A 14,314-nucleotide genomic window follows, 5' to 3' on the forward strand; every position below is an offset into this window, starting at 1 on the left:
TGTATTCAGCTAACAGAACCCTGGCGTAGGATGGGAGTGGAAGTGATGACAGTTTACATGGCTGTAGCTTGGAGCTGGAGCAAACACCGTCCCACCTGCATAAGTCAGCACCCACCCCTCACTGTTCTAACCCTGCCTACCTCTCCACCTACCCAGAGAGTATCCCTGTGTTCATGCAGCCCCTCCACCAAACAAGCCTCACCTCTACCATCCTATTGAATGATAAAATGGCCTGGCATCAGCATTTGTGGTGCTTCATGCTCGCTTTGTCAAGGTCTAAGTATGATGTATGTGTGTATATTGTTTATTGATTGTGTGTGTGTGTATATTGTTTATTGTGTGTCTCCCTTACAGAGAAGCCGCTGTTCACACGGGACGCCACCCAGCTGAAGGGCAGCTTCTTGTCCACGGCCCTGCAGAAGAGCAACATGGGTTTTGGCTTCACCATCATTGGAGGAGACGAGCCAGATGAGTTCCTGCAGGTCAAGAGTGTCATACCTGACGGCCCCGCTGCACAGGACGGAAAGATGGACACAGGTAAAACTGACCTCGTCTGAAAGATGGACACAGGTCAAACTGACCTCGTCTGAAAGATGGACACAGGTCAAACTGAGCTAGTCTGAAAGATGGACACAGGTAAAACTGACCTCGTCTGAAAGATGGACACAGGTCAAACTGACCTCGTCTGAAAGATGGACACAGGTCAAACTGAGCTAGTCTGAAAGATGGACACAGGTAAAACTGACCTCGTCTGAAAGATGGACACAGGTAAAACTGACCTCGTCTGAAAGATGGACACAGGTCAAACTGAGCTAGTCTGAAAGATGGACACAGGTAAAACTGACCTCGTCTGAAAGATGGACACAGGTCAAACTGACCTCGTCTGAAAGATGGACACAGGTCAAACTGAGCTAGTCTGAAAGATGGACACAGGTCAAACTGAGCTAGTCTGAAAGATGGACACAGGTAAAACTGACCTCGTCTGAAAGATGGGCACAGGTCAAACTGAGCTAGTCTGAAAGATGGACACAGGTCAAACTGAGCTAGTCTGAAAGATGGACACAGGTCAAACTGACCTCGTCTGAAAGATGGGCACAGGTCAAACTGAGCTAGTCTGAAAGATGGACACAGGTCAAACTGACCTCGTCTGAAAGATGGACACAGGTCAAACTGAGCTAGTCTGAAAGATGGACACAGGTCAAACTGAGCTAGTCTGAAAGATGGACACAGGTCAAACTGACCTCGTCTGAAAGATGGACACAGGTCAAACTGAGCTAGTCTGAAAGATGGACACAGGTCAAACTGAGCTAGTCTGAAAGATGGACACAGGTCAAACTGAGCTAGTCTGAAAGATGGACACAGGTCAAACTGACCTCGTCTGAAAGATGGACACAGGTCAAACTGACCTAGTCTGAAAGATGGGCACAGGTCAAACTGAGCTAGTCTGAAAGATGGACACAGGTCAAACTGACCTCGTCTGAAAGATGGACACAGGTCAAACTGACCTCGTCTGAAAGATGGACACAGGTCAAACTGACCTAGTCTGAAAGATGGACACAGGTCAAACTGAGCTAGTCTGAAAGATGGACACAGGTCAAACTGACCTCGTCTGAAAGATGGACACAGGTCAAACTGACCTCGTCTGAAAGATGGACACAGGTCAAACTGACCTCGTCTGAAAGATGGACACAGGTCAAACTGACCTCGTCTGAAAGATGGACACAGGTCAAACTGACCTCGTCTGAAAGATGGACACAGGTCAAACTGACCTCGTCTGAAAGATGGACACAGGTCAAACTGACCTCGTCTGAAAGATGGACACAGGTCAAACTGACCTCGTCTGAAAGATGGACACAGGTCAAACTGACCTCGTCTGAAAGATGGACACAGGTCAAACTGACCTCGTCTGAAAGATGGACACAGGTCAAACTGACCTCGTCTGAAAGATGGGCACAGGTCAAACGGACCTCGTCTGAAAGATGGACACAGGTCAAACGGACCTCGTCTGAAAGATGGACACAGGTCAAACTGACCTCGTCTGAAAGATGGACACAGGTCAAACTGACCTCGTCTGAAAGATGGACACAGGTCAAACTGACCTCGTCTGAAAGATCTGAAAGATGGACACAGGTCAAACTGACCTCGTCTGAAAGATGGGCACAGGTCAAACTGACCTCGTCTGAAAGATGGGCACAGGTCAAACGGACCTCGTCTGAAAGATGGACACAGGTCAAACTGACCTCGTCTGAAAGATGGACACAGGTCAAACTGAAAGATGGACACAGGTCAAACTGACCTCGTCTGAAAGATGGACACAGGTCAAACTGACCTCGTCTGAAAGATGGACACAGGTCAAACTGAGCTAGTCTGAAAGATGGACACAGGTCAAACTGAGCTAGTCTGAAAGATGGACACAGGTCAAACTGAGCTAGTCTGAAAGATGGACACAGGTCAAACTGAGCTAGTCTGAAAGATGGACACAGGTCAAACTGAGCTAGTCTGAAAGATGGACACAGGTCAAACTGAGCTAGTCTGAAAGATGGACACAGGTCAAACTGAGCTAGTCTGAAAGATGGACACAGGTCAAACTGAGCTAGTCTGAAAGATGGACACACTCTGACACAAAGGGAGCCATGGACTAGTCTCTGTCTCTATAGTGGTGACCCAGCAGGAGAGCTCATCTCTCTCGCTCTCTCACTCTCTCGCTCTCTCGCTCTCTCTCTCTCTACACATGTGTGTGGGGTGCAGTGTGTGTGTGCAAACTTGCCTGCAAGCCTGTTGGGTGCGTATGTGTGTGCCTGCGGGGCTGTGTTTGTCCATTAATCACTGTAAGGATTTTCTGAACACCATAACTCCTGGCCCTGCCTGTGCTCCCCGGGCTGCGTGGGACACACACACACACTGAGAAACTGGCCAACTGCACTAAAAGTCATCAGGGGAATATAACTCTGGAAGTCATGTGAATGCTCTCTGCATGACCCTGTGTATTTATAAACTACTCTGCATGGCACTGTGTATTTATAAACTACTCTGCATGGCCCTGTGTATTTATAAACTACTCTGCATGGCCCTGTGTATTTATAAACTACTCTGCATGGCCCTGTGTATTTATAAACTACTCTGCATGGCCCTGTGTATTTATAAACTACTCTGCATTACTGTGCTGGACCAAGTGCAGTATTTTTCCTGACTCATTCATCAGTGCCTTGACCTGGTTGTACTGTACTATACTGTACAATACTATACTATAATGTACTGTACTATACTGTGCTGTAGTATACTGTATAGTGTTGGCTGATACAGTAGTTGATGGGTTGTTTCAGGTCAGACTAGATGGTACATTTTACATTGTGAGATGATCATATGTTTTATGTGCCACAATATATAATGTGGAAGTATTAATCAAATAAAATTAAATAAATGCCCTTCGTACATCAGCTGATATCTCAAAGTGCTGTACAGAAACCCAGCCTAAAACCCCAAACAGCAAGCAATGCAGGTGTAGAAGCACGGTGGCTAGGAAAAATTCCCAAGAAAGGCAAAAACCTAGGAAGAAACCTAGAGAGGAACCAGGCTATGAGGGGTGGCCAGTCCTCTTCTGGCTATGCCGGGTGGAGATTATAACAGAACATGGCCAAGATGTTCAAATGTTCACAGTAGTTGTCGAGGGTGCAGCAAGAAACTGGAGCAGCAGCACGGCCAGGTGGACTGGGGACAGCAAGGAGTCCTCATGCCAGGTAGTCCTGAGGCATGGTCCTAGGGCTCAGGGAGGGAGGAGGGAGGATGGATGAGGGAGAGGGAGAGAGAGAGAGGGAGAGAGGGAGAGAGGGAGGAGGGAGAGAGAGAGAGAGAGAGAGAGAGAGGAGAGAATAGAATAAATTAATTAATTCACACCGGAGAAGTACTCCAGATATAACAAACTGACCCTAGCCCCCCGACACATTAAATACTGGAGGCAGAGACGTGAGGGGTCAGGAGACTCTGTGGCCACATCCGATGATACCCCCGGACAGGGCAAAACGGGAAGGATATAACCCCACCCACTTTGCCAAAGCACAGCACCCACACCACTAGAAGGATATCTTCAACCACCAACTTACCATCTTGAGACAAGGCCGAGTATAGCCCACAAAGATCTCCGCCATGGCACAACCCAATGGGGGGGGGGGGGGGAGTGCCAACCCAGACAGGAAGATCACATCAGTGACTCAACCCACTCAAGTGACACACCCCTCCTAGGGACAGCATGAAAGAGCACCAGTGACTCAGCCCCTGTAATAGGGTTAGAGGCAGAGAATCCCAGTGGAAAGAGGGGAACCGGCCAGGCAGAGACAGCAAGGGCGGTTCGTTGCTCCAAAGCCTTTCCGTTCACCTTCACACTCCTGGGCCAGACTACACTCAATCATATGATCCACTGAAGAGATCTTCAGTAAAGACTTAAAGGTTGAGACCGAGTCTGCCTCTCTCACATGGGTAGGCAGGCCATTCCATAAAAATGGAGGTCTATAGGAGAAAGCCCTGCCTCCAGCTGTTTGGAAATTCTAGGGACAATTAGGAGGACTGTGTCTTGTGACCATAGCGTACGTGTAGGTATGTACGGCAGGACCAAATCAGAGAGATAGGTAGGATCAAGCCCATGTAATGCTTTGTAGGTTAGCAGCAAAACCTTGAAATCAGCCCTTGCCTTAACAGGAAGCCAGTGTAGGGAGGCTAGCACTGGAGTAATATGATCAAATTTTTTGGTTCTAGTCAGGATTCTAGCAGCCGTATTAAGCACTAACTGAAGTTTATTCAGTGCTTTATCCGGGTAGCCGGAAAGTAGAGATTTGCAGTAGTCTAACCAAGAAGTAACAAAAGCATGGATACATTTTTCTGCATAATTTTTGGTCAGAAAGTTTTGATATGTTCGTCAAAAGAGAGATCAGGGTCCAGAGTAGCGCCGAGGTCCTTCACAATTTTATTTGAGACGACTGTACAACCATTAAGATTAATTGTCAGATTCAACAGAAGATCTCTTTGTTTCTTGGGACCTAGAACAAGCATCTCTGTTTTGTCCGAGTTTAAAAGTAGAACATTTGCAGCCATCCACTTCCTTATGTCTGAAACATAGACTTCTAGCGAGGGCAATTTTGGTGCTTCACCGTGTTTCATTGAAATGTACAGCTGTGTGTCATCCGCATAGCAGTGAAAGTTAACATTATGTTTTCGAATGACATCCCCAAGAGGTAAAATATATAGTGAAAACAATAGTGGTCCTAAAATGGAACCTTGAGGAACACCGAAATTTACAGTTGATTTGTCAGAAGACAAACCATACACAGAAACAAACTGATATCTTTCCGACAGATAAGCCAGGCCAGAACTTTTCCGTGTAGACCTATTTGGGTTTCCAATCTCTCCAAAAGAATGTGGTGATCGATGGTATCAAAAGCAGTACGAGGGTCTAGGAGCACAAGGACAGACGCAGAGCCTCGGTCTGATGCCATTAAAAGGTCATTTACCACCTTCACAAGTGCAGTCTCAGTGCTATGATGGGGTCTAAAAACAGACTGAAGCATTTCAGCATTTCAAACATATTACAATATATGATACACTTTATTGTAGCTATTAAAAATCTAGCCGAGTCAGACCATTACTGCTGTTCCAGCTGGCAAATAGGCATTATTACTTAGGTGGTGTACAGATTATTTTACTTTACTTGGCGATCAACCTTTACTTGGTGATACTTCATAAATTCCCAACTTGGAAGATAACGCATGTCTTCTAAACTGCCATGGATAGTTGCAGCTGGTTGAATTTAGAAAATTCTTCTTTATTAAATTAAATTCATTTTTTGTTCCATGATGTAATCCAACACCACCATCTTGTCCATTTCAAATATTTTCACATCTCATTGAGACAAGTGGGTGTCCACCCCAAAGTGTCTTGTGTAATGACCGTGACTCAGATATCAATCGTCGTGTTGAATGACATTCACCTGTCTCGATCAATGAGAAGATTTGAAATAGACAAGATGTCAGTGTACACATTGTTTTGTTACTTCAGGGAGCAAAAACTTTTAAAATGACGGAGCATTTTCTAAATTCAAACAAACCACCTGCAACTATCCATGGAAGTTTTGAAAACAAGCATTGTCTTCCAAGTTGGGAATAGAGGAAGTATCGCCAAGTAAAGTTTGCAATAATGCCTACAAGCCAGCTGGAACAGATCAGTAATGGTCTGATTCGGCAATGCTTTGTATAGCTAGGTATACTATCTATTCTGTGGTCCTCCCAACATCCTCCTAACATCCTTTCCCCGTTATCTTCTCCTCTCTTCTCTTCTCCTCCTCTCCTCTCTTCTCCTCCTCTCTTCTCCTCTCTTCTCTTCTCTTCTCCTCCTCTCTTCTCCTCCTCTCCCTCCAGACTCAGTGGCCTAGTTAAGCTGTGTTGGATTCTAGTAGCACATAGTTAATAGAGAGGAGAGAGGGAAACCAGGCCTGTGGAAGTGTGAAATTCCCTATTTCAGAAGGATTATTTGTCGCTCTGTGTCCGTACACACACACACACACACACACACACACACACTCACACTCACACCTCTTCTGCCTGCTTCGCTACATGGTTCCAGGCCCAGAGAAATGTGTTGAGGAAAAACATATGATACCATCTCTTTCAGCGGGGACACAGTGGTTAGATGTGACACTGTATTTGTTAGAGGGAAAACACAGTATTTTTCATGTTAAAGTAAGTGACCTTATACAGTGACCTGGAATGTACAGTATTGGAGGAGGATAAAGTGACATGGTATGTGATGGGGTCCATTGACATAGCGTTGGGTTCATGCAATCAAACCAATAGCAATGTAACTTTGTTTCCACAACTAAACCCACACACGTACCCTTATCTAAAAACTTTAAGTATCTGCCTGTGAAGGGAAGCTACAGAGTATTCTTAAAGGTGACTCACCACCTGGATTCAGTCTTATGGAGCAAAATTTGAAATGGTGTATTTTACATTGGATACAAGTAGAGCAACAAAATGGTATATCATACACTGCATTTTTGAGGAACTTTGGGAAAGTAATTCTGTTTTGAAAGTTGATAAACCTGTAAACTCACTTTTGAGAAAATGACCGTTGAATGTTTTGGTATGTAGTGAAGAGCTCTTTTTTTGTCTACACCCATTCGGCATCGTTCACACCCTCTTAAGCTTTAGCCCCACCCATCTCGTTTCACTCTTAGAACGTTCAGAGCGACACACTTGACTCTCTGACCGATGATTTGTTTACCTCTGGATAACAAGAAAACAGCCTAACCAGCTCTGCTGGCAACAATTTCATTAAAGTGTACAACGGGTGTTTAGCTAAAGACATGTAGCTAGCTAGCTAGGTAAACAATGGACCTAGCTAGGTAAACAACGTGTACGATCACACATGTCACGTAAGCTAACGAGCCAGCCAGCTAACGTTATCTAGGTAAATAACAATGAACACAGTGCCAAATCATGCCGTTACTACCCTGCATGAATATGCTGGGAGCTAACCAACCAGGTTTAATGATAGCTAGCGAACATTAGGCTCTAACTAGAAAAGCAAACGGCTCTGGGATACCACTAATAACATCAGCTTGGGAGCCAACCAGCTAACATGAGCTAACTAGCTAACAGTACAGTTTAGCTTGAAATGAAACCACTTTCCGTCAAAATTAGAAATGTGTAGTATCTGAAAATGTAGCTAGCTAACGCTAGACTGTCTTACCTGTACAAATCATCATGCATGATGGACATAACTCCCTGTCACGAATGCCATGCCACGGTTGTCCTTAGTTTGAAGATGTGATCCAGAGACAGGTGTTTTCTCCATCTCTTTAGCTACCATACTCTAATTCCATTGATTTCAAAACTTGATCCTCCAGAAAGTGGAGAGCAACACTTATGCAGCTCCACTACACAATACATTTTTTAAAGCCGCGTTAGACAGAATTACCAACACAGAAGCCTCTATATGGCAGACCAATACGAACTCCTCTCGCGGCATGTCCAGCCCACTCATTATCTCATCATCTCATAGTGTGAAGATTGCTGTCTTTTTCTGTGGCTTAACCAACAGGACTCGTAATTTATTTATTTTTATTCGTATTTACAGATGGCATACAAGTTTGTTATTAAGGCATGAAAGTTCACATGTTCGAGAAGGCATTTTGATAGACAAATACTTTTACGTTCAAACGGCTCTCCTGTGAAGTGGTGACTTGCGACATACGCCTAGTTTCCTGAATAGGGTGACATAGAGTAAATAGCCATTCTGCAGTGACAGCAGTGCAGTGCTGTGGGGTCAGTAGTGCAGTTGCAGTGCTGTGGTTGTCACTGTGTCATCTTCAGTGCTACTGCTCTCTCTCTCTCCTCTCTCTCTTTCTGTCTCTCTCCCTCCCTCCATCTCTCTCCCTCTCCCTCTCTCTCTCTCTCTCTCTCTCCCTATCCATCTCTCTCTCTCCTCTTTCTCTCTCTCCATCTCTCTCACTTTCACTTTCACTTTTTTCACTTTCTCCATCTCTCTCACTCTGCCTGTGTGTGTGTATGTGCTAATGGTCCAGATGGCTACTCTGTCCTCCGCCATGGACACATATGGCCTCTACTTCAGTCAGACCCCCCCCCCCTACTGGGGACACTTTAACACTATGATATGATGGCCTGTTCTTGGCAGGAGGAGGGTGTCTTCTGTTCCATACTGTTGAACGACCATTAGTAGAAGATAGATGTTATTAGACAATGAAGATAGACGTGATGGAAGCATCATGGTCCTTGGTGCTAGATAGCGTGTTTCTATTGGTCAGGTCATAGAGTGGAGGTTGGTGGACATTGGTGATTTAAGACGTAGGGTAATGTGGAGTAGAGGTTCGTGATAGTTTTGAGAAGGAACTAGAGGTCAAAGAGAAGTGGAGGCTAGTGACGGAGAGACAAAGTGTGTGTGCGTGCGTGGCACTGTGTGAGTGTGTTCGTATGTATGCACCTGCATATTTGGTGTGTGAGAAAATGCGAGTGAAATCCTGCAGTGGTGTCCCTCCTCGTCACCCGTCATAAAGAATGATTTCCTGGGCCACTGCGGCCAGGGCATGATTAGGTCATGGCGCCATCATTTGTTTTCCAGGAGCGTGTGAAGCTATTGATTGTGACACCAGGGCTCCAGGCAAATGTCGTCCATATTTACCCAGATTAATTAAACAGTCCTGCTTCCGCACGTCACACTGCCTCCAGGAATACGTTAACGCTAGCTCTGTCAGTATGGACCTGCATTTAAACTCTGAACGCGTTCTGTCTCCACACGTCACACTGCCTCCAGGAATACGTTAACGCTAGCTCTGTCAGTATGGACCTGCATTTAAACTCTGAACGTGTTCTGTCTCCACACGTCACACTGCCTCCAGGAATACCGCATTTAAAAACGCGTTCTGCTAACTCTGTCAGTATGGACCTGCATTTAAACTCTGAACGTGTTCTGTCTCCACACGTCACACTGCCTCCAGGAATACGTTAACGCTAACTCTGTCAGTATGAACCTGCATTTAAACTCTGAACGCGTTCTGTCTCCACACGTCACACTGCCTCCAGGAATACGTTAACGCTAGCTCTGTCAGTATGAACCTGCATTTAAACTCTGTTAACGCTAGCTCTGTCAGTATGGACCTGCATTTAAACTCTGAACGCGTTCTGTCTCCACACGTCACACTTCTGCATTTAAACTCTGAACGCGTTCTCTCCACGCGTTCGTCACACTGCCTCCAGGCATACGTTAACGCTAAGCTCTGTCAGTATGAACCTGCATTTAAACTGCCTCCAGGAATACGTTAACGCTAACTCTTCTGTCTCCACACGTCACACTGCCTCCAGGAATACGTTAACGCTAGCTCTGTCAGTATGAACCTGCATTTAAACTCTGAACGCGTTCTGTCTCCACACGTCACACTGCCTCCAGGAATACGTTAACGCTAGCTCTGTCAGTATGAACCTGCATTTAAACTCTGAACGCATTCTGTCTCCACACAAAAAGGAAATGACACTGACAGGGTATGCTAAGTAGCCTGGTTCCCAGGTCTGTTTGTGCTGAGTTGCAAACATCTGTGGTAATTGTGCATACATCTCTCTCTCTCTCTCTCTCTCTCTCTCTCTCTCTCTCTCTCTCCCTGTCTCTCTCTTTGTCCCTCTCCCCCTCTATCTCTCCTCTCTCTCCGATTAGCATAATAATTACGCTTATAATTGAAAAATAATGATTGTCATTATAAACCTGGGCAGTGCGTTTTGGCGGGACTGAAATTTAATATGGATGCCACCTTGTGTTCTCCCACTTAATCAACATCTTTTGAAATATAGAGCCGTATCTCACCTGACAAAATACAATATTAAATTGAATACAGCACCGGAGACAGAGAAGAAGATATGGAACTTTGTCAGAGCGAGAGCTATTGTGTATTAACTGTCCATAAATAGTTGAGTTATCTACATAGCTGAGTGTGTGTAGCGATAGGTACAATGATGAGGTGTGGCAAATCTCACTCCTTTGTCCACCACACAATTCACTGACTAGTGTATTTCTGTGCCTAATGGTTTTGTCCATTATCTGACGTCTAATTCAGGTACAGTAATTCTGGGACCTATTCAGTAGAATGCAACGTTCAGATTACATTTTAGATAGAAATGTAGCGTATTGATACTGCATGATAAAGAACCATGCTTGTTCTACACAATATTGAATAAGCCGTATTGAACACCCTATAGGTCTTTGTTTTTGCAGTCTATTTGGCCTTGATTGGCTGTGTGTCTCCCTTCCTCCAGGTGATGTCATCGTGTACATCAATGACGTGTGTGTCTTGGGCACAACCCATGCCGACGTGGTCAAGCTGTTCCAGTCAGTGCCCATCGGGCAGAGCGTAACCCTGGTGCTGTGCCGTGGCTACCAGCTGCCCTACGACCCCGAGGACCCGGGCGCCAGCGCCGGCACCACCACCACCCTCCTCTCCCCCCTGGGCCTGATGGAGCAGCGCCCCCTCCTGGTCAATGGACGCTCCAACTACGACAGCTACATGGACTACATCTCGCGCACGGCACGTTTCGTCCAGGAGCACGGTGACCAACATCTCAACGCCCACCACCACCATCAACCCCCTCCGCCGCCACACCCCGGCGACACCCACCTGGATGGCTCCTCCCTGACGCCCGGCGGGCCGCACGGCGAGGACTCGGTGTCCATGGCGTCATCGGGGGCGACGCAGGCGGAGCTGCTGACGCTGACCATGGTGAAGGGGGCGGAAGGGTTCGGGTTCACCATCGCAGACAGCCCGACGGGCCAGAGGGTGAAGCAGGTGCTGGAGCCCCAGGGGTGTCCTGGTCTGTGTGAGGGGGACCTGATCATAGACATCAACCAGCAGGGAGTGCAGGGCCTCAGTCACACCCAGGTGGTGGAGCTGCTCAAGGAGTGTGCCGTTGGGGCTGAGACCAGCCTGGTCATCCAGAGGGGTGGAGGAGGTAAGAATATGCCTTGGGCCTCTAACCGGCTGGCTACTTCCTGTCTTTCTCTCCATGTAGAAGAGCTTCTTCATATACCCAACTCTCTCTCTCTCTCTTTCTCTCTCTCTCTCTCTTTCTCTCTCTCTCTTCTCTCTTTCTCTCTCTCTCTCTCTCTCTCTCTCTCTTTCTCTCTTTCTCTCTTACTCTTACTCTTTCTCTCTTTCTCTCTCTTTCTCTCTTCTCTCTCTCTTTCTCTCTCTCTCTCTTTCTCTCTCTCTTTCTCTCTCTGTCTTTCTCTTCCTGTCCTTCTCTTTCTTTCACTCTGTCTTTCTCTTTCTCTCTGTCTTTCTCGTTCTCTCTTCTATCCATATTATATCCTTCTATCTCTCTTTCTCTGTATATCTTGCTCTCTCACGCTGTCTTTCTCCTCCTTTCTCCTCTTTTATTCTGTATCTCTCTCTCTTTTTTTCCTGGTGACCTGGTCCAGGTGAGTGTGTGTGTCCTGTCTGTGTGTGTCCTGTCCTAAGACCACAGAAACCCATTATACAGTACGGCCGTGTTTGACTGACACACAGCTACTCTCACAGGATCTTTACTCTACTTCATTTTACTTACTGGGGAGAAAAAGTGCTTACCTTCCGTTTACTCTGAAGGACTCATGTTGTGCGTATTTAGCTTGCGCTCTTTCTTTGGCATCCGAACAGAGGTTTTTTTAATTTACATTTCCTGCTTGATAAAAACGCTGACTCATTTTTAAGGTTTTTCAGTTTTTCTATTTGTACTGCGACCTAAAAGTTTAGTATGTGTGCAGAGTCTAGACTTTTGTGAGCAGAAAATTACAGCCCAAATAAAAAGACTTTGATGTGAGCAAGATATAAGCTGTGTTCGAACACCCTTACTAACATACTGTATACTACATACTTAGTGAGTATATACTACATACTATTAGTTCATTTTAGTGTACTGTAAACGGACAGTATCCTTTCAGTTGAGCGTACTAGCTCTTCGCCTGTCTACCGGAAGTTGATGCTGTTGCTATGCAACCTCTTGCTAGCTAGTTAGCATACAAATGACTAGTTAGACATTTCCCGACTTTGGGTGTGTTCTTAAATTCAATCTGGAGTGTCAGAATGCACTCGTAAATTCCAAGCATAGTCAGATAGTTCGCTGTAAATCAGAGGGTTTTGTTCTCGGAGTGCACACTGGACGCTCGGGCCGAGGAGTAGGGTTGATTTGAGTGTTCTGACCTTACAACGGCAGTCAAGCACCCAAGCTAACGTTGGCTAGCTTGCTAGCTGCTTCCAGACACAAATGAGATCACTCTGACAATTTGACTTGCCCTAGCAGAGCTGGCAGCGTTCATGTTATCCAGAGCGTTGGTGACTGTAACTGTGCTGCTGCTGGCAACAATTTAATGACGTTTTTTTCCTGAGGTTTACTGACACTGGCCATATTCAATAGATGTTGAGCGCTCGTTAATGAATTATTCTGCAAATCGGAGTAGATAGCCAGAACGAATTTATGAAAGCACCCGAAAGTCCATTGAGAATGCACAACGACTATGTTTAGCTAAGCTAAGAATGACGGGAATAATCAAGTCAATTAGCGTTGGGTAGTTAGTTAGATAGCCTATAGTTAATATACTGGCAAGTTTGATGTATAAGTAGCCTAACGTTAGGTAGCTAGCTAACTATATACCGGTACATACTGCTGTAATGATATGCTATCTGGTTCGTAATGACAGTGTAGCTAACAAATTGTCAGCCAACATAATGTGTAAGGTAAGTTATTTGAAAAGTCATTACTTTATTACATTGGTCAACATTTTCTTAACATTTGTCATAATTAGTTAAGTAGCAATGAATTTGTATACGCTCTCGTTGTACTTCATTGCATATTTTCCTCCATTTCTTCAAATCTGAAGACGATGTGAAGCCATGCTCATTTCCTGAATAATTGCAAACCTTGCAAACCTCTACTTCAACGACCTTGTTTAATGTGATGTCAGTATGGTTTTGTATCATTCAGGGGAGAAAGAGCGATCTCATGGAGGAGAGCAAGAGAGTGATCCCGTCCACTTGTATCTGTAGGAGGTGGAGATTTTATTGATTGAATTTCCTGCTTGATAAAATCGCTGACTCATTTTCAAGGTGTCTGTTTTCTATTTGCTCTGCGACCTTTCTTTTAGAAAAAGTATGTAAGACTTTTGTGTGCAGACAATTACAGCGTGAAATAAATAGACAATGACGCGAGCAGGATATAGAATGTTAACAAGCCACCGCTAGTTGCTAATTTGCGCTATAGTGTTCTTATTCCCGTCTTGTTTGTCTGAGAGGCCTGCTAACAGACAACATGTAACAGGCTAGCCATCTTTATCTCAGTCATACTATGATTCTCCTCTTGTTTCCTCAAGGATGATTGGAGTGTTGTATAGATGATCACATCAGATAGATCAGTGATATGAAAGGTACAGGTACAGGTACATTACTTGGGGTAGGAAATCTGTTAAAATTGTATAAGGAACTCAATGTCACTGGTCAAAGTCAGAAAAATGTCACTTTCTAATATAAGGTAGAAAACCTCTACTTGATGGACCTTGTTTAATGTGATGTCAGTATGGTTTTGTGTCATGTAGGGGAGAGAGAGAGTGATCCCATCCACTGTAGAGGTTCATAGCAGAACATGAGTTGTAGTTAAGCCTGCTGTGATCAGGAAGCTCCCATTAAGCCTCCTGCCCTGTTGAAGTGTGATTGCAATAATGCCCCACAATGACTCAGCCATTACACTGGTGCTACGCACGCACACACCCCGTCAATAATTGTTGATCAACTGGT

General features: G+C 45.2%; 1 protein-coding gene across 1 annotated transcript in view; it reads left to right on the plus strand.

Annotated features, from left to right (window-relative positions):
- The window catches only part of LOC135515783 (membrane-associated guanylate kinase, WW and PDZ domain-containing protein 2-like), a 308,130-nt gene that overhangs the window by 257,362 nt on the left and 36,454 nt on the right, over positions 1 to 14,314 (plus strand). The window contains 2 exon segments of the mRNA XM_064939514.1: positions 355 to 537; positions 10,809 to 11,498. Of these exon segments, the coding sequence (XP_064795586.1) occupies positions 355 to 537; positions 10,809 to 11,498 (873 nt within the window).

The sequence above is a fragment of the Oncorhynchus masou genome, chromosome 27, assembly GCF_036934945.1.
Source record: "Oncorhynchus masou masou isolate Uvic2021 chromosome 27, UVic_Omas_1.1, whole genome shotgun sequence".
NCBI lineage: Eukaryota > Metazoa > Chordata > Actinopteri > Salmoniformes > Salmonidae > Oncorhynchus > Oncorhynchus masou.